Here is a 21,895-nt window from a genome sequence, read left to right as displayed (position 1 = left end):
CTTCTTCTGATTCACCTTGGACCGTCTATCCACAGTCCACACAAAGAGAAAAGACCACAACTGTAGAAGAATGAGTAAAGGGGCCAATCGGGGTCACAATTGCACTGGAGAGTGGCATTTTTGCATTGATTTGGTTGTGGGCAAATTTAATGGAATTTTTTTTTATATATTTGCCATCTTTCATAGTATACTGATTAAATATTACTCAGTGAGATCTGTGACCTTACAGGTAAGTTCACACTGGGCGTCTTTGCAGCAAAACCTGATCCCTTGGCAAGAAAGCTGCAGGAAAAACATGTTTTTCGTGGTGGTTTTGGCATTCTAGATTTGTCTTTTGTGCATGCTGATAAAGTTTAGTGTTGGAAAAAAAAAAAAAGGTCCTATTCAACCGAATCGGGTTTTGGCACAAAAAGCGCAGTAAAACATAATACCACTGAAAGAAGTGACATGCTCGAAGTCCGAAAAACCACGCAAAGCAAAAATTCTATTGACAAAAAAGCCAAGCTGTGTGCATGTGATTTCTGAAGTCTCATAGGTTTTGCTGGTGCTGAAAAAAAACTAAAAAATTAGCATTAAAAACAGCAAAAACGCCCAGTGTGAACTTAACCTCAAAGTGTAGTCTGAAGAAACTATGCAGATCACAATCCAGCCCAACTTTATTGAACGCCTGGATTTTCACTGCATGAAATTTGCTATGAAAGGATTCCTTATTATGTTTGCTACAATTCTACATAAAGTCTCCATTACCTGAACTCCAAGATGTTGACGTATATGTTGGATGATTTCGCCAGCAGACGCTATATAAATTAGAAAGGTAGATGGCTGAGGACCAGACGAGCTTTGGCTCCCTTCTCTCAAACATGAATGATTTCTCCTGGCAGAGGACGATGTTAGACGCGTCCATTAGTGCTACTCATCAGATTATACTGGAATAGATGAAGAGCAGGCCTCCATCCGGGCATAAAATGTGCTGTTAATTGAAGAATATCATCTCCTCAAGGTACCAGAGCCACCGCATCCAATGTAGCCAAAACTCTGCACGTTAAAGGGGAACCTGACCGATGATTAATGCTGCAGACCCAGGGTTAACATTAAGGCTATGTGCACACGTTCAGGAATTCATGCAGAAAATTCCTGAGAATTCCGGACATTTTCTGCATGAAATCCGCAAGAAAACCGCATGCATTTTTGCCGTGTTTTTGACGCGGTTTTGATGCGTTTTTGCCGCGGTTTTTTCCGGACACTTCCCAATGCATTTTGGAGTGGGAAATCCGCAAAAAAACCGCAAAAAGATAGAGCATGTCCGGATTTTGTGCGGTATGCGTTTTTTTTGCGGAAAAAAACACATCATGTGCACAAAACATGCGGAATTCATTCTAAATGATGGGATGCTTATTGTATGCAGTTTTTTTTGCGGTTTTATAGCGTTTTTATCGGGAAAAACCGCGAAAAAAAGCAACGTGTGAACACAGCCTAAAAGGGTTGTCCTGGTTTGGCACGAAAGTCTAGTTACTCTGTGATTGCAGTCCTGTGAATCCTCACAGTGCGCCAGGTCCGATTCTCTGGTGCTGGTGGCAATACTGGTCGGTTATGTGACCACAAGTAAGCGATGTGCATACTGCCGACTATGTGCCCGCTCACGCTAAATTCACTTGTGGTTAGCAGGGCCATACTTGTCTAGACGGAATGTGGCTGAAAGTTTACATATTGCATTCTTGTGGTCATATGATCGCTTGGCACCAGAGAATCCTGACCACAGCAAAATGTGAGGATTCACAACTCTGCTGTGGCATAGTGACAACTTGTGTCAAACCTGGACATTCCTTTTAACCCCTCACGAGTCTTCACTGTATGTTTTAGGCTTTGTGCACACAATGCGGATTAGGCTTAGAAATTTCTGGTGCGGATTCTGCCTCTCCTGGCAGAAAACGCACCTGCCTCTCCTGGCAGAAAACGCACCTGCGGATTTGTTGCGTTTTTTTGTGCGTTTTTGCTGCGGTTTTCTTGCGGATTTGTTGCGTTTTTTTACCCCTGCGGTTTTCTATAATGGAATGGGTACAAAAACGCTGCAGATTCACAAAAAAGTGACATGCTACTTCTTTTAATCTGCAGCGTTTCCGCAGCAGATTTTCTGCAAAGTGTGCACAGCATTTTTTTTTCTCATTGATTTACATTGTACTGTAAATCAATTGCGGATCTGCAGCGTTTCTGCACTGCAAAAAACGCTGCAGATCCGCAGAGAATCCGCAACGTGTGCACATACCTTTACTTTGACCTGAAAACTGGCTAGAGACTACAGTCATGACTAGTCCAAGAGGCAGGTCCCTGGCAGCTTCTTCCTAACCCGCTCCGTTGAATGCACAGATCTCTACTTTATGGGAGTGTGTGTATAGGGAGAGACCTGCCAGACCAGGGCAGCCAGCAGAGACGTTGCAGGGGACCTGCCTTCTAATCATCTGATACATGGTCCCCCGGCCACCTCTTCCATCTATATTTACTGTCAGTCTTATTCAGGTGGACTTTAACTTTGATTAGTGTTCAGGCAGCATTAATCGCCTGTCAGGGTTCTTCTAAAAGTGCCGACCTGGTTCAGGGACTTAATGACTTAATATGTGATTAAATTGGAGGAATAATACCTGGTGCCGCTGATCTGCCAGTTTAGGGTCCTCTCTGCTTTACTCTAGATGGCCCGATTCTAACGCATGGGGTATTCTAGAATATGCATGTCCACGTAGTATATTGCCCAGTCACGTAGTATGCGGCACAGAGCCACGTAGTATGCGGCACAGAGCCGCGTAGTATGCGGCACAGAGCCGCGTAGTATGCGGCACAGAGCCGCGTAGTATGCGGCACAGAGCCGCGTAGTATGCGGCACAGAGCCGCGTAGTATGCGGCACAGAGCCGCGTAGTATGCGGCACAGAGCCGCGTAGTATGCGGCACAGAGCCGCGTAGTATGCGGCACAGAGCCGCGTAGTATGCGGCACAGAGCCGCGTAGTATGCGGCACAGAGCCGCGTAGTATGCGGCACAGAGCCGCGTAGTATGCGGCACAGAGCCGCGTAGTATGCGGCACAGAGCCGCGTAGTATGCGGCACAGAGCCGCGTAGTATGCGGCACAGAGCCGCGTAGTATGCGGCACAGAGCCGCGTAGTATGCGGCACAGAGCCGCGTAGTATGCGGCACAGAGCCGCGTAGTATGCGGCACAGAGCCGCGTAGTATGCGGCACAGAGCCGCGTAGTATGCGGCACAGAGCCGCGTAGTATGCGGCACAGAGCCGCGTAGTATGCGGCACAGAGCCGCGTAGTATGCGGCACAGAGCCGCGTAGTATACAGACTTAAAATAAAAAATAAACATATACTCGCCCTCCGAAAGCCCGTTGAAGTCCTGGCCCTGTGTGCGGTGCACGCGACAGCTTCCGGTCCCAGGGTTGGTATGGGCACAGGACCTGTGATGACATCGCAGTCACATGACCGTGACGTAAAGGCAGATCCTTCTCGCACACCATGCTTGCCACCGGTACCTGCTGCTTGCATGGAGCGGTCACCGGAGCGTCGTGAGAAGCGGGAAAGGTGGCGGAAGGTGAGTATATAATGATTTTTATTTTTTTTAATTATTTTCAACATTAGATCTTTTTACTATTGAGGCTGCATAGACAGCATCAATAGTAAAAATTTGGTCACACAGGGTTAATAGCAGCGTTAATGGAGTGTGTTACACCGCGGCATAACACGGTTCGTAAAGCACTGACATTAACCCTGTGTGAGCGCTGACTGCAAGTTGGATTTCCGTGGCAGACAGAGGCCGCGACCAATGAATATCCGGGACAGACAGCAGTACCCCTTAGACAATTATATAGTATATAGTTTTTCATTAATGTGATTCATTGTGATCAGTGATAATTTCAATAAAGTTAGAGGAAACAATGTGGTCATGTATCCTCACTATGCTAGGGCTGCACAGGCTGGTCTAGTCTCCATCCATTCCTGTTGATTCCTAGCTGAGCTCCTCTGGAGAGACTCTGCCCCCGGAGACTAGTTACCGTGTTTACACCTTGGTTTTGCACAATAACCTGTTCCAGATAATTAATCAGGTTACATGCATTTATTTGTTTCAGGTGAACAAAACTGTTTTGGTAATCAAAGTGTGTGAGTTTGGGCACTGGACGCCATCACTGAATTGTAGATTTATTGCGTAGATTCACCTCTCTTGGCACATTCTCTTGTGTTCACAGAATCAAAACTTCTGTATCTGCAAAGCAATGTTACCAGTGAAGGGGGCTGGCTAGCTAAGTCAGCACACTTTTTCATCACATCTCATTCAGAGATATAGCTGTTACACTTATGCAGAAAAGCAGTCCTGGTCATACGTATCATTGGTCAGGTGCTGAAGCTGGGAGGAAGTTCTCTCCTTTACCTGAGCCGAAGTGGATGGCTATTGCTTGTGGTCTGATGGATACGTCCCTTGTGCTTTCATATATTCTGTTCAGTCAATTCCTGTTACAAACAAACCACTTTTTGTATATCTGCACAACCCTTTTAATTTCCTACAAGCATAATTTTTCATTGTATGTGTGATGTCAGAGCAGCTTTATACCTTGTTGTTGTAGCTTGTTCTTTACGGCTTTCCATAAATATGTGGTGAGCTCATGAATTGGCTATGGCAGACGCTCCACACCTTTCTGCTGTACAAGGCTTGTGTTGGATGTGTTTCCTTGAAACTCTCGTGGTCCTGTGCGGGAAGATTGGATAGGTGCAGTGGTCAGCGCTATGTATGGGACACTTACTGGGGGGCTGGGCGTCCGTAATAAGCTGCAAACCCAGCACCCCCACCAACTTTCCATACAGTTTGAATAGTTCATCTCCACAACAATGTTTGGGCCACAGTATGTTCAGTAGTCCGAAAGGGTCGGGAAAGATGTTGATCCCGGATGTCCCATCAATCAGCGCTTATTTTGTGGCTAGACGGCGATGCGTGGCGCTCAGCAGCAATTCTCAAGACACTGTTTGACCGGCGATGGAAAATGAAACGCATATGGAAGCATTTGGCACCTTGTCGCAGGAAGTCAGAAGTCAAAATACAACATTAAAGGAAATGATAAAATGCGATGTCACTCAGGTCTGTGGAGTCGGTGTCATGGAAATGGAGAAGTCTGAGTCGAAGGTTTGGCTTACCGACTCCACAGCCCTGCTCTCACTGCAACTATGCAATCTCAATGTTGCACAAATCATTTTGTGATTTTTGCCTTTGGCCTTATACAAACTTTTATCGCATAACCTTTTAGTAAAATTTCAGTTTGTGGCTCACTTATGTAGGGTCATGTGCAGAGAGACGTCCAGACCATAAGGACGCAATTGGCAATGGTGAATATTTTAATAGGTTTATATGGTGGTGGTAATACATGTAGTCTTCAAGGTTCTTCTAGTGTTTGTGTCCTTTGCATAGTTTTAATTGAAATCACTCTGATCAGCAGTTAAAGTGAACATGTCAGCACTTTTGGCTGATGTAAGATGCGGCCATCACCTTTCAGGGCTGATATGTAGCATTCTGTAATGTGATATATCTGCCCCCAACCCGACCTGGAAGAACTGAAAAATAACTTTTCTTATACTCGCGGGGTGGTCCGGTGTATGAGGTGTTGCCTTTCTTGATCCGGCACCTCCCATCTTATGATCGCTGCCCTTCTGCTTGCTTCTTGTGGATGACCCTGCATCATCCTCACAGGCTCCCCGGCATCACACTCCTGTGCAGGCGCACTTCTCTGCCCTGGTGAGGCCAGAGCAAAGTACTGCAGTGTGCAGGTTTCGGGGCTCTTTGACCTTTCCCAGCACCTGCGCACTGCAGTACTTTGCTCTGCTCTCATCAGGACAGAGAAGTGCGCCGGCGCAGGAGTGCAATACCGAGGGCTGTGTGTGTGTGTGTGTAATGCAGCGACACGTCAGCCACACAAAGCAAGCAGCAGGGCGGCGATCCTAACAAAAGGGAGGCGCTGGACTAAGACCAGCGACACCGCTCGGACCGGACTGCCCCGCAGGTGGAGTATAATAACGTATTTTTTAGTTCTTCCAGGTCGGGTTGGGAGGTTTATATACAGGATTATAGAATGCTGTGTCCAGCGCTGGACCATAGCCCTGCAAACCTCCTCCTACCTGCTTGTCACCACAAATTCCCTTTTGATTAGTAGGTGCAACGTCTTGCGTGCGTCACACCGTAACAATGACATTACGCTGAGACACTTGTGACTGCTGGAGCAGGGACTTGTGAATCGATTCATCTCTAGCAATACCTATACGAACTCTCGGGTCTTATTTTTGGGTCTTTCACTGTCTTGGAGAATGATGGCCCCACCACAGCTCCAGTCACTTGTATGGAAGTGAATGGAGCAGTGTTCAAATGGACATAGTACCCCTGCATCCACACCAGGGCTGTGGAGTTGGTAAGCCAAACCTCCGACTCCTCAATTTCCCAGACTCAAACTCCACAGCACTGGTCACTACTGAGCATGTACATAAAGTGCAGCACAGATTCATCTCAACTAACAGCCGAGATCCTTAGATCAGGAGCAGAACAGACATTTCATGACTTTCCCAAATTCTAATGAAAACTTTTACAGCACATCCTGCACTGTACTACTGTACCAAATGTATTATATTTTTAGAAGTAGGTCCTTTTTATACTGACTCTATCAAAATAGACTCCACAGCCCTGATCCGGTTCCCTGAAAAATGCCCACGTGGAAAATTGCCCACCCGGAAAATTGCCCACATGGAAAATTGCCAATTGCAGCATCACAAAGTTTCAGATCTATGATATTTGAAGTAAAAGGTGAGGATGTTCACATGATGTGTGATCAACTTGTGATTTACAGCTGACCTAGTGCAAAACTGCAAACATGCTGAAGATCTGTGGTTTGTAGCAGTCTGTCATTATCAGCAATAGATAGATTGTCTGCTCTCATCTCTCACTGATTCTGCCTCACTCCTCCCACCAGCCCAGAACAGCAGCACATGCAGAAACAGCAGCAGTATGATCCAGAGGAGCCATCACTGCTATCAGTACCCACAAAAGAATCACTGTATATCTGTGGAGTTACATGGGACTGCAGGTCAGATCTAATACATTATCATCCCAGTGGGTGCCCCCCAAAAGCAGGGTGCTGCTGGCAGAGATAGATGGTCCTGGAAGCCCAGAAGGCACCGCAGAAAGGTGAGATTCTGTCAGAATCTGTCAGAGGAGCAGAAGTGCCATAGCAGCTCCGCTCTCCCATTGACTTCATTGGCAGTGAATCTGGGGCCTGCACTTCCTTCACTGTCCACTTATGGCTACCAAGAGTAAGAGTGAACATATCCCACCTAGTTATGTATCATATACATATACTGCAGGTGCAGGCAGGCATAGGATGGAAGGAAATGCAGAGTGGATTTGAATAAGGGTCTCTAGGCCCAGACACACCACAATGAGAGTGGAATAAGGGTCTCTAGGCCCAGACACACCACAATGAGTGGAATAAGGGTCTCTAGGCCCAGACACACCACAATGAGTGGAATAAGGGTCTCTAGGCCCAGACACACCACAATGAGTGGAATAAGGGTCTCTAGGCCCAGACACACCACAATGAGAGTGGAATAAGGGTCTCTAGGCCCAGACACCACAATGAGTGGAATAAGGGTCTCTAGGCCCAGACACACCACAATGAGTGGAATAAGGGTCTCTAGGCCCAGACACACCACAATGAGTGGAATAAGGGTCTCTAGGCCCAGACACACCACAATGAGTGGAATAAGGGTCTCTAGGCCCAGACACACCACAATGAGTGGAATAAGGGTCTCTAGGCCCAGACACACCACAACGAGAGTAGAATTATTGTTAGCACAGTGGAATGACAAGTCCTAAGAACAGAATCCGTACTCTGGGACTGGGGATGAGTGAACCAAACCTGGAGAAGTAAACTGGGCCCAGAGACCTTTGCTGAAATCCATTCTGCATTTTCTTTGCTGCCTGTGTTGTGCTGTATTGTATTTCAATGGAGCCCATGGTAGTCGAGGACAATCTCCCGGCAGCTAATTATTTGCAGGTGTGCAATGATTATTTAATAAACTTAAGTTATTGTTATTAGAACTCCTTAATAAACTGTTCTTAATAAACTTGTTGGTAGTTTTTTGTGGGCAATTTTCGCAGACATTCTTCTGTGCTGCAGAGCATCTCACCTATAATTCTATACTATTCTCTGTTCTGCAGAGCATCTCGCGTATACCTGCATACTATCCCCCTGTCCTGCAGAGCATTTAACCTATATCTCTTTGCTATTCTCTGTCCTGCAGAGCACCTCCCCTATAATTCTATATTATTCTTCTGCTTTGCAGAGCATCTCACCTATAATTCTAAATTATTCTTCTGCCCTGCAGAGAATCTCACGTATACATGCATATACTATCCCCCTGTCCTACAGAGCATATAACCTATAATTCAGCCTGTGGGCAATTTTCTGTGGGCATTCTTCACCTTGCACCTCAAACATCATGGATCTGAAACTTTGTGATGCTGCAATTGGCAATTTTCCGTGTGGGCAATTTTCCATGTGGGCAAATTTCCCTGTGGGCATTTTTCCTGTGGGCATTTTTCTGGTCACCCCTTGATCCACACTGGGCATTTTGGGACCCCCATTCTTTGTATTAGTTTGCATCTGAGAGGTCGGACCCCCAGCAATCATTCATTTGTATGGATAGGTGATAAATGCATTTAGTGGTACAACCCCATTAAAGAGTAAAGGTTGTGCACATTGTTGTAAGTGGCCTGGACTCCTGGGGGTCTGAGGGACTGCTCCATTACTTGCTTTCACAGTGACACACATGTAATTATGTATGCGGGGACATGGATCTCTTGGGTATTTTGCATCCACACAACATCTGTAACGTCAATAAGTAGTAGTTTTTCATCTTCCCGGAGCTTTGTACGTTTTCTCCTGGCAGGTCTCTCCTAAGAACATGCGCCTGTCTCGATAGCTGTAATTGGAGTATATCTCTGGTAACATTGCTGTTTATAAATTTAACACTTCGCTTTTTCACATCAGAACTTTCCTGGAATCCATATTTAGTAGGTTTAGCGATGAAAGAACGTGCGAGGTACAATTCCGTGAATGTATATTGCAGTAAGCTGTTATGTGCTATTGGCGCTCCCTCATTTCTCATGTCTCTTCTTCACAGCAAGCGAGGGCTGAGCAAGAAGAAGAATTCATCAGCAACACATTGTTTAAGAAGATCCAAGCCTTGCAGAAGGAGAAGGAAACGCTCGCAGTGAACTACGAGAAAGAAGAGGAGTTTCTCACTAATGAACTGTCACGGAAGCTCATGCAGGTGATTAGATCCTCGTACATGGCGGCAGCGTTCCCAGAATCAGGTGTCCGATGGCAGACGGTATTACATTTACAAAGCCCAATGGCTCCAGATGTTCAGCTAATGGAATAATTGCTCATACAGATGCACATGCATGCCACACATTGTGATTCTGATCCAAGTAACCCTAAGGGGTTTATCTGGCGCTTCAGTTCTGCGGTGAGAGGTGCTGCTTAGGATGCGTCCACGGTCCCATGCCCAAGTGTAGACGGGTCTCATACATGACCAGTAGGTATTGTACACCTGACAATTAAAATATGACCATGACTGGCATGTGACTGTCAATACTTATGACATATATCTGCACAATGGAAACTTACTGGAACATTTCAGTATAGTTTAATTTTTATTTTTTTTGTGAATTTCACAGATCTTATTAGTAGGACTTGTATTATCTACAGTGCATAAGGATAGTGTATCCCAGCTGGTCAAAGATTGACGTGGCTGGCCCATTGATTTCATTGGCTGGTGTCGAATGCTTCTTTATGGGAATACTATTCTGGTGGCTTTCTTTCTGCCCCCATTTATGCTGATTGCTCCCAGCAGCAGAATTCCCTCCGATCAGCTCATCGTTGTGAGACATTTTTCACTAAGGGGTTTGTCTGATTCGCAGGACCCCTGTAAGCATCCATCCGAAATCTGAGGTGTTAATTACATGTAAGCCTCGCAGAGCGGAGCCTGGAAATGCAGAATGATTTCCTCCCTAGTTATGCTAATTGTATAATTGCTTCCAAACAGAATAATTAACCCCTTATCAGTTCCATCATCTTTCCTCGAACTCCGCTTTTTGCTGCAATCACGATACACCTGATCCCTCTTCCTTCTGTATATTTAGGCTGTGTGTGTTCCATTTTTCTTTTTTACCTCTGTACAATGATAATCAAGTTGATGACAGGACTGTAGAGGATTGATTCTGTAGACTGAATATTTCATGTGGTGGTAATCTGTGCCTATGGCCTCGTAGGCCCTATAAATGTCCGAGGCTCTAGACCCGACCTGTGCTGTATTGTATCGTGGGCCATTTCACTAGTTTGGCATATAATGATGGACTGTCCATAAATCTACTCCTCTTCTGTCCATTTAACACTTTCCCTTCTTTGCCTTTATGTTTAGTTACAGCACGAGAAGGCAGAGCTTGAACAACACCTGGAACAAGAACAAGAGTTTCAAGTTAACAAATTAATGAAAAAAATAAAGAAGCTGGAAAATGACACCATCTCCAAACAGCTAACACTAGAACAGGTAATACTCTGTACTGGCAGGGTAGAGCGACGCTGCAATACCGCACACATCCCATACAGCAGAGTGGCGCTGCACTTGGCGGAGAGACAGCCACTACAGTTGCAGTCAGTTATTCAGCCCCACTATAAAGTCAGTTTCTTACAGCCAAAATGTACAAATGTTCTCGTTTACAAGGAACCAATAACAATGTAAATGGCGCAAAACAACTAATATACCAGTGGTTTCTCCAAATTCAACACAAAAGGTTACTTTTACTGCGCACTGCAGCTTCAGAATTATTCAACCTCTTCAGGACAACCATTTTTAGTGCTTCGTAGAGCCCCTCTGGCTGGTATAACCTGCTGCAAATGTGATGCATAACCAGACAGCACCTTCTGGCAGCGTGCCTGACAAATCTACTCATTTTCCATGGGCAATGGCCTCCCAGATCACTAATTTTCTAGGTTTGGGTGCAGTAATGGCCTTCTACAAATCCTATCAAGAATTTTATGTGGGGTCCAAGTAAGTAATTGTCATGGTCGCTCAAAATTCTTCTGGGGCTACTTCTAAAACAACACTTTGGTGGATTAAGAATTATGCTTTGGATTATTTTCTCGTTGAAGGGTCCAATGATTTTTCAGCTTCATTGTCATTTTCTCTTAGGATTTCCTGATACTTGACTGACTCCATCTTGCCCTCCACACGTTTCAAGTTTACAGTTGCTGAAGAAACAAGGCAGCACTAGCTTATCACAAAGCCTCCTCCATGTCATGCTTCACTGTAGGCAGGGTGTTTTTTTTTCGACATGTGCATCATTCTTATTCCTCTAGACATAATTGAGAAGAATGAAAAGTTAGCTTGGTATCTTTGCTTCACAGAACAGAATCCCAAAACTTCTGTGGCTTGCATACCGTATATACTCGAGTATAAGCTCACCCGAGTATAAGCTGAGACCCCTAATTTTACCACAAAAAAACTGGGAAAAAATTACTCGGGTGGGAAATCAGCAGCTACTGGTAAATTTCATAAATAAAAAGATACCAATAAAAGTAAAATTATTTGAGACATCAGTAGGTTAAGTGTTTTTGAATATCCATATTGGATCAGGAGCCCCATATAATGCCCCATAAAGTTCATGATGGGCCCCATAAGATGCTCCATACAAAATATGCTCCATAAAGTTCATGATCTGCCCATATAATGCTGCATAAAGGTTTATTATGGCCCCATAAGATGCTCCATAGAAAATTTGCCCCATATAATGCTGCATAAAAGTTGATTATGGCCCCATAAGATGCAGTTTATGCTGATATGACTAACCGTACTGTATATCTGCTGCTGCAATAAAAAAAAAATGACATACCTCTCGTCGCTGCCCCCTTCTCCTCAGCATCCCGTCTCTCCGCAGTGACTGTTGCGGCAGAGGGCGCACACTAACACGTCATCGCGCCCTCTGACCTGAATGGCACAGCCAGAGGACACGGAAGATGGAGCGACACACTGCGGTGGAACGGGGACAGGTGAATATCCGAATGCTCACCCTCCCCTGTTATACTCACCTGCACCCAGCGCGGTCCCTGCTTCTTACTCACAGATGGTCTCCGGGCGCCGGCAGCTTGTTCCTGTGTTCATTGGTCACATGGTACCGCTCATTAAAGTAATGAATATGCGCTCCACCCCTATGAGAGTAAAGTCGCGTACATATTCATTACTTTAATGAGCAGTACCACGTGACCGCTCATCACTGGAAGAAGCTGCCGGAGACCATCTGTCAGTGAGAAGTTTGGACCGCGCCGGGAGCAGGTGAGTGTGATGTGACAGCTGCTGCTCCCCCTCCCCTGCCGACCCCCTGGGACAATGACTCGAGTATAAGCCAAGAGGGGGACTTTCAGCCTAAAAAAATGGTCTGAAAATCTCGTCTTATACTCGAGTATATACGGTATGTGGTTTTGAGCATATTGGAGCTGACTCTTGTACTTTTGGGTCAGTAAGGGTATGCCTCTTAGAGAGGTGCAGCTCTTCAGCATTTAGTCATGTTCCTTACTGTGCATACTGAATCCTCAGTGCCTGCTGCCACCAATCTTGCTGCAGGGCTTTTGCAGTCACTCGAGTGATTTTTGACCTGCCGTCTCTGGAATCTGATGGCAGTCGGTGACGGCTTCCTCTTCCTGCAACATCCAGGTAGTGTAGCCAGTGGTCTTTTAACTTCCAACTTGCGAAGTCTGCTTCCAGCTGTATCTTTAGGCACATTCAATGTAGTTTCTTTTTGCATCTTTTTTTCCTTGTTTGATCAAGGGCACGATCAGTTTTCCTAACTTTTTGGACCCCTTTCTTGAAAATCAGTGAATATACACTGAATCCATTGCCCAGTAAGGATGGACCAGGATTGCTCAGGAACGCTGGCAGTCGCTGCTGTCTGGGTATGCCTTACTTTTGCATCTGTTAAGTACTAAAGCCGCTTGTCATGAAGGGGTTGAATAATTGAGTGCCATTTTTGCTTCGTTTGGAGAAACCACTTTTTAGTCGCGTTGAGCTATTTGAATCGTTCTAGTTTGGTTTATTGTAAACTGCAGGAAGTCTGTAGAGTTTTACTAATAAGCCTAATTTGTAATGATGGATAAATAACGTGTATGATTTGTATCTGTACGTTTGCCGGTCTTGTGCAGTGTATTTATTTCCATTTCAACCAGCCCCTGTAATTGTAGCAGTCGGACATGGAGTTCATTTCTTCTTCTCTCCCATTTGGGAATTAAGATGCAGTGTCTCGGGGAAGGGGTGTTGTAGTGTTTGTGTGCGAAGACCATTGAAGGCAGGTTTTGGTCATATAACTTTTGAGTTAAAAAAAAAAAAATGAGCGCACAATTTGATGTTTTGAAGTTCTTAATCATTTAACTCCATTTTGCTGATTTCTCAGATTTTATCTACAGCTTGATTGCTGCAGCAATTCCTGTTTGTGACTTGCATGGATGACTTGAGTCACCGCAGGCTACACAGTCTTTTCTGTACCTTTTTAATTGGTCACACTTGCATGCAAGGATTGTTTTAGGATATGCCTGAATTGCTGGTGTATCAGCTTAAATAACACTCTGTAGGCCTTGTTAAAGGGACAGAAAAAAGGTTGAAGGATGACAGACGATACCTGTGAGAATGGGGATTAGCAGTCGGCAGATTTTATCTTCGGCTATGGGATGCCGAGGTGAGAGCGAAGGCTGTAAATGCCCGGTAAAGAGACTGTAACGAGACTGGAAGTGGCCATATCATTTTGAGGGAGCCCATTCCCATTCATAATGCTACTAATCTTTTTATTTATTTATTTAAATGGGTTTAGACTTCATCAACTCTATGGTGACATTTTTGGCTGTAATACTTGTAATTGAGTAGCATTGGCTGTATAGGATTTGATTTGGCTAATACAATAAAGATATACAGTACAGACCAAAAGTTTGGACACACCTTCTCATTTAACCCCTTTCTGACATCGGACGTACTATCCCGTCCATGTGGGGTGGGCCCCTATGACCATGGACGGGATAGTACGTCCAGCGCGATCGGCAGCGCTCACGGGGGGAGCGCCGCCGATCGCGGCCGGGTGTCAGCTGCCTATCGCAGCTGACATCCGGCACTATGTGCCAGGAGCGGTCACGGACCGCCCCCGGCACATTAACCCCTGGCACACCGCGATCAAGCCCTGCGGGCTTCCTTGAGCCCCCCACAGCAACGCGATGTGATCGCGTTGCTGCGAGGGTCTCACCTCCCTCCCTGCTCCCTCCAGCCCCGGATCCAAGATGGCTGCGGATCCGGGTCCTGCAGGGAGGGAGGTGGCTTCACAGAGCCTGCTCAGAGCAGGCACTGTGAAGGCTGCAGAGCTGCATGTCAGATCAGTGATCTGACAGAGTGCTGTGCAAACTGTCAGATCACTGATCTGTGATGTCCCCCCCTGGGACAAAGTAAAAAAGTAAAAAAAAAATTTTCAAATGTGTAAAAAAAAAAAAAAAAAAAAAAAAAAAAAAAAAAAAAAAAAAAAAAAAAAAAAATTATTCCCATAAATACATTTCTTTATCTAAATAAAAAAAACAAAACAATAAAAGTACACATATTTAGTATCGCCGCGTCCGTAACGGCCCGACCTATAAAACTGGCCCACTAGTTAACCCCTTCAGTAAACACCGTAAGAAAAAAAAAAAAAGAGGCAAAAAACAACGCTTTATTATCATACCGCCGAACAAAAAGTGGAATAACACGCGATCAAAAAGACAGATATAAATAACCATGGTACCGCTGAAAACGTCATCTTGTCCCGCAAAAAACGAGCCGCCATACAGCATCATCAGCAAAAAAATAAAAAAGTTATAGTCCTGAGAATAAAGCGATACCAAAATAATTATTTTTTCTATAAAATAGTTTTTATCGTATAAAAGCGCCAAAACATAAAAAAATGATATAAATGAGGTGTCGCTGTAATCGTACTGACCCGAAGAATAAAACTACTTTATCAATTTTACCAAACGCGGAACGGTATAAACGCCTCCCCCAAAAGAAATTCATGAATAGCTGGTTTTTGGTCATTCTGCCTCATAAAAATCGGAATAAAAAGCGATCAAAAAATGTCACGTGCCCGAAAATGTTACCAATAAAAACGTCAACTCGTCCCGCAAAAAACAAGACCTCACATGACTCTGTGGACCAAAATATAGAAAAATTATAGCTCTCAAAATGTGGTAACGCAAAAAATATTTTTTGCAATAAAAAGCGTCTTTCAGTGTGTGACGGCTGCCAATCATAAAAATCCGCTAAAAAACCCGCTATAAAAGTAAATCAAACCCCCTTCATCACCCCCTTAGTTAGGGAAAAATTAAAAAAATGTATTTATTTCCATTTTCCCATTAGGGTTAGGGTTAGGGCTAGGGCTAGGGTTAGGGCTAGGGTTAGGATTAGGGTTAGGGCTAGGGCTACAGTTTGGGTTGGGGCTAAAGTTACAGTTAGGGTTTAGATTACATTTACGGTTGGGAATAGGGTTGGGATTAGGGTTTGGGGTGTGTCTGGGTTAGAGGTGTGGTTAGGGTTACTGTTGGGATTAGGGTTTCAGTTATAATTGTGCCTAAACAGTGGAAACCTCACATCAGGGGCTCTCCAAACACGACATGGCGTCCGATCTCAATTCCAGCCAATTCTGCGTTGAAAAAGTAAAACAGTGCTTCTTCCCTTCCGAGCTCTCCCGTGTGCCCAAACAGAGGTTTACCCCAACATATGGGGTATCGGCGTACTCAGGACAAATAGGACAGCAACTTTTGGGGTCCAATTTCTCCTGTTACCCTTGGAAAATACAAAACTCGGGGCTAAAACATATTTTTTGTGGGAAAAAAAAAGATTTTTTATTTTCACGGCTCTGCGTTACAAACTGTAGTGAAACACTTGGGGGTTCAAAGCTATCACAACACATCTAGATGAGTTCCTTAGGGGGTCTAGTTTCCAAAATGGTGTCACTTGTGGGAGGTTTCTACTGTTTAGGTACATTAGGGGCTCTGCAAACGCAATGTGACACCTGCAGACCATTCCATCTAAGTCTGCATTCAAATGGCACTCCTTCCCTTCTGAGCCCTCCCATGTGCCCAAACAGTGGTTCCCCCCACATATGGTGTATCATCGCACTCAGGACAAATTGGGCAACAAATTTTGGGGTCCAATTTCTCCTGTTACCCTCAGGAAAATACAAAACTGGGGGCTAAAAAAATAATTTTTGTGGGAAAAAAATTTTGTTTTATTTTTACGGCTCTGCATTATAAACTTCTGTGAAGCACTTGGTGGGTCAAAGTGCTCACCACACCTCTAGATAAGTTCCTTAGGGGGTCTACTTTCCAAAATGGTGTCACTTGTGGGGGGTTTCAATGTTTAGCCACATCAGGGGCTCTCCAAACGAAACATGGCGTCCCATCTCAATTCCAGTCAATTTTGCATTGAAATGTCAAATGGCACTCCTTCGCTTCCGAGCTCTGCCATGCGCCCAAACAGTGGTTTACCCCCACATGTGGGGTATTGGCATACTCAGGACAAATTGTACAACAATGTTTGGGGTCCATTTTCTCCTGTTACCCTTGGTAAAATAAAACAAATTGGAGCTGAATTAAATTTTTTGTGAAAAAAAGTTAAATGTTCATTTTTATTTAAACATTCAAAAAATTCCTGTGAAGCACCAGAAGGGTTAATAAACTTCTTGAATATGGTTTTGAGCACCTTGAGGGGTGCAGTTTTTAGAATGGTGTCACACTTGGGTATTTTCTATCATATAGACCCCTCAAAATGACTTCAAATGAGATGTGGTCCCTAAAATAAAATGGTGTTGTAGAAATGAGAAATTGCTGGTCAACTTTTAACCCTTATAACTCCCTAACAAAAAAAAATTTTGGTTCCAAAATTGTGCTGATGTAAAGTAGACATGTGGGAAATGTTACTTATTAAGTATTTTGTGTGACATATCTCTGTGATTTAATTGCATAAAAATTAAGTTGGAAAATTGCGAAATTTTCATAATTTTCGCCAAATTTCCGTTTTTTTCACAAATAAACGCAGGTACTATCAAAGAATTTTTACCATTGTCATGAAGTACAATATGTCACGAGAAAACAATGTCAGAATCACCAGGATCCATTGAAGCGTTCCAGAGTTATAACCTCATAAAGGGACAGTGGTCAAAATTGTAAAAATTGGCCCGGTCCATAACGTGCAAACCACCCTTGGGGGTAAAGGGGTTAAAGATTTTTCTGTATTTTCATGACTATGAAAATTGTACATTCACACTGAAGGCATCAAAATTGTGAATTAGCACATGTGGAATTATGTACTTAACCCCTTCATGACCTTGGGATTTTCCGTTTTTCCATGTTCGTTTTTTGCTTCCCTTCTTCCCAGAGCCATAACTTTTTTATTTTTCCGTCAATATGGCCATGTGAGGGCTTATTTTTTGCGAAACAAGTTGTACTTTTGAACGAGATCATTGGTTTTAGCATGTCGTGTACTAGAAAACGGGAAAAAAATTCCAAGTGCGGTGAAATGGCAAAAAAAAGTGCAATCCCAAACTTGTTTTTTTGATTGGCTTTTTAGGTTCACTAAAACTGACCTGACATTATTCTCCAGGTCATTACAAGTTCATAGACACCAAACATGTCTAGGTTCTCTTTTATCTAAGTGGTGAAAAAAAAATCCAAACTTTGCTAAAAAAAAAAAAAAAAAATTGTGCCATTTTCCGATACACCTAAAGTCTCCATTTTTCATGATCTGGGGTCGGGTGAGGGATTATTTTTTGCGTGCTGAGCTGGCATTTTTAATGATAGCATTTTGGTGCAGATACGTTCTTTTGATCGCCCGTTATTGAATTTTAATGCAATGTCACGGCGACAAAAAAACGTAATTCTGGCGTTTTGAGTTTTTTTTTCTCGCTGCGCCGTTTAGCGATACATCGGGTGATTCTGTATGCGACGATACCAAATATGTGTAGGTTTTATTTATTTCTTTTATTGATTTATTTTGAATGGGGTGATTTAAACTTTTTTTTATTCTATTTTTTTTTTCACTTTTTTTTTTTTTTTTTTTTTAACTTTTGCCATGCTTCAATAGCCTCCATAGGAGGCTTGAAGCTGGCACAACTCGATCGGCTCAGCTACATAGCAGCGATCATCAGATCGCTGCTATGCAGCAGAAATGCAGGTGTGCTATGAGCACCGACCACAGGGTGGCGCTCACAGCACGCCGGCATCAGTAACCATAGAGATCTCAAGGACCTCTATGGTTACTATGCAGAAGCATCACTGACCCCCGATCATGTGACGGGGTCAGCGATGCGCTCATTTCCGCCCGCCCGGCTGGAAGCGCCGGTTAAATGCCGCTGTCAGCATTTGACAGCGACATTTAACTAGTTAATAGCAGCGGGTGAATCGCGATTTTACCCGCCGCTATTGCGGGCACATGTCAGCTGTTCAAAACAGCTGACATGTCCCGGCTTTGATGCGGGCTCACCGCCGGAGCCCTGCATCAAAGGTCTGTATCTAACCTCGGACGTACTATCCCGTCCAAAGTCATAAAGAGGTTAACAAAAGTGTGAAACTGAAATTCTTATATTCTAGGTTCTTCAAAGTAGCCACCTTTTGCATTGATGACTGCTTTGCACACTCTTGATATTCTCTTGATGAGCTTCAAGAGCTAGTCACCAGGAATGGTTTCCACTTCACAGGTGTGCTCTGTCAGGTTTAATAAGTGGGATTTCTTATCTTATAAATGGGGTTGGGACCATCAGTTGTGTTGTGCAGAAGTCTGGTGGATACACAGCTGATAGTCCTACTGAATAGACTGTTAGAATTTGTATTATGGCAAGAAAAAAGCAGCTAAGTAAAGAAAAACGAGTGGCCATCATTACTTTAAGAAATTAAGGTCCGTCAGTCTGAAAAATTGGGAAAACTTTGAAAGTGTCCGCAAGTGCTACAAAGAAACTGGCTCACATGAGGACCGCCCCAGGAAAGGAAGACCAAGAGTCACCTCTGCTTCTGAGGATACGTTTATCCGAGTCACCAGCCTCAGAAATCGCAGGTTAACAGCAGATCAGATTAGAGACCAGGTCAATGCCACACAGAGTTCTAGCACCAGACACATCTCTACAACAACTGTTAAGAGGAGACTTTGTGCAGCAGGCCTTCATGGTAAAATAGGTGCTAGGAAACCACTGCTAAGGACGGCAACCAGCAGAAGAGACATGTTTGGGCTAAAGAACACAAGGAATGGACATTAGACCAGTGGAAATCTGTGCTTTGGTCTGATGACTCCAAATTTGAGATCTTTGGTTCCAACCTCCGTGTCTGTGTGACGCAGAAAAGGTGAACGGATGGACTCTACATGCCTGGTTCCCACCGTGGAACATGGAGGTGTGATGGTGTGGGGGTTCTTTGCTGGTGACACTGTTGGGGATTTATTCAAAATTGAAGGCATACTGAACCAGTATGGCTACCACACCATCTTGCAGCGACATGCTATTCCATCCGGTTTGCGCTTAGTTGACCACTATGTCATCTGGGTAATTTCGCAATGCATCGCTGAGAATGGAAGCTGGCGGCCGCATTGTGCTCATAGGGACAGCTTCGCTGGACGCCGGAGGGTGAGTATATAACTATTTTTTTCATTTTTTTTTTTTTCACAGGGATATGGTGCCCACAGTGCTATATAGTATGTGGGCAGTTTTAGATACTACGTGGGCTGTGTTATATACTACGTGGGCTGTGTTATATACTACGTGGGCTGTGTTATATACTACGTGGGCTGTGTTATATACTACGTGGGCTGTGTTATATACTACGTGGGCTGTGTTATATACTACGTGGGCTGTGTTATATACTACGTGGGCTGTGTTATATACTACGTGGGCTGTGTTATATACTACGTGGGCTGTGTTATATACTACGTGGGCTGTGTTATATACTACGTGGGCTGTGTTATATACTACGTGGGCTGTGTTATATACTACGTGGGCTGTGTTATATACTACGTGGGCTGTGTTATATACTACGTGGGCTGTGTTATATACTACGTGGGCTGTGTTATATACTACGTGGGCTGTGTTATATACTACGTGGGCTGTGTTATATACTACGTGGGCTGTGTTATATACTACGTGGGCTGTGTTATATACTACGTGGGCTGTGTTATATACTACGTGGGCTGTGTTATATATTACGTGGGCTGTGTTATATATTACGTGGGCTGTGTTATATATTACGTGGGCTGTGTTATATATTACGTGGGCTGTGTTATATATTACGTGGGCTGTGTTATATATTACGTGGGCTGTGTTATATATTACGTGGGCTGTGTTATATATTACGTGGGCTGTGTTATATATTACGTGGGCTGTGTTATATACTACGTGGGCTGTGTTATATACTACGTGGGCTGTGTTATATACTACGTGGGCTGTGTTATATACTACGTGGGCTGTGTTATATACTACGTGGGCTGTGTTACATACTACGTGGGCTGTGTTATATACTACGTGGGCTGTGTTATATATTACGTGGGCTGTGTTATATATTACGTGGGCTGTGTTATATACTACGTGGGCTGTTATATACTACGTGGGCTGTTATATACTACGTGGGCTGTGTTATATACTACGTGGCTGTCTGTGTTACGTGTGGCCTCTGCTATATGCTATATGACTATATATAAAAAATATATATAATATATCTTTATTGTATTAGCTAAATCAAATCTTATACAGCCAATGCTACTCAATTACAGGTATTACAGCCAAAAATATATATAATCTCACACACACACGGTTTTGCTGACTGATCTGACCCCTCAGCCATTTAGACTGAGTTGCACTTTATCAGAACATATTGCATGTATGGTTTTTGTGGTGCAGATATATTTATGCCCTTTTCCTACATTGAGCATAAGACATTTTTTATTTTATTTTTCTTGTCCCTCCTCTCTTGTCTAATGAATTTTCAGCTGTGTCCACTAGATGGCACTAGACTGTAGAATTTCTGCAAGTTGTGCTTGGTTGTCAGCAAGGATCCAGCTAGATGCAGGTCACAGGCCCCTCGAGCTGCGCGGGTGGAATCGGGGAGAGATTTAATGAGTATACTATTAAATTCTAGTTGTCACTTTTCTATTTCATGTGCTTATTGAAGCCTGGGGGTATTTATGGAGCTTGGGGTGTAGAGTTGTAGGCCAAATTGTTTGCAGCTTAAAGCAAGGCCTTCACTTATTAAAGTTTATAATGAAATGGCTCTTTTTTTTAATTTTTTTTATTGGTTGTCTTAGATAAAGGATCCCTTTTCCTATGTCCCAGTCGCAACCGTTCTGCATCTGCTCATTTTCTAACAGAATTATTTTTATGCACTCAGCTAAGACGTGAAAAGATTGACCTCGAAAACACCCTGGAACAAGAGCAAGAAGCATTAGTTAATCGTCTCTGGAAGAGGATGGACAAACTTGAAGCTGAAAAAAGGTTGGTTTTTCATTCAGAGGTTTTATGGGTAGCTACTAAATAATGGCTGCATTTGAGAGATGTTTTTTTAAGATGACCGATGAGGGTGACCGTACGAGACCCGTAGGCAATGAACAACACGGAAATTGAACAAGTGCCCCTCTGCTCCATTTGCTGTGGGGTTGCAGAGTGCATACTCAATATCACTTTGTGGTCTCCGCAGTCAAATCTTCAGTAAAATGGCGACACAATCCATTTTATATTTTTACAAATTTCTGAATTTTTTTTTGCTACTTAAATAGCAAACA

The 21,895-nt window shown here is 43.8% G+C and overlaps 1 protein-coding gene across 1 annotated transcript in view; it reads left to right on the top strand.

The window, feature by feature from the left end:
• CCDC6 (coiled-coil domain containing 6) overlaps nt 1–21,895 on the top strand; it is a 54,758-nt gene that overhangs the window by 17,920 nt on the left and 14,943 nt on the right. Inside the window, exons 2-4 of the mRNA XM_069753570.1 lie at nt 9,203–9,352; nt 10,505–10,633; nt 21,505–21,608. Coding sequence (XP_069609671.1) covers nt 9,203–9,352; nt 10,505–10,633; nt 21,505–21,608 — 383 coding nt within the window. The remainder of the gene's footprint in view (nt 1–9,202; nt 9,353–10,504; nt 10,634–21,504; nt 21,609–21,895) is intronic.

This window comes from Ranitomeya imitator, chromosome 2 (assembly GCF_032444005.1).
Source record: "Ranitomeya imitator isolate aRanImi1 chromosome 2, aRanImi1.pri, whole genome shotgun sequence".
In the NCBI taxonomy this organism is placed as follows: Eukaryota; Metazoa; Chordata; class Amphibia; order Anura; family Dendrobatidae; genus Ranitomeya; species Ranitomeya imitator.
Note: the sequence above shows the minus strand (reverse complement) of the source record. Positions and strands in the feature narration are given on the sequence as shown.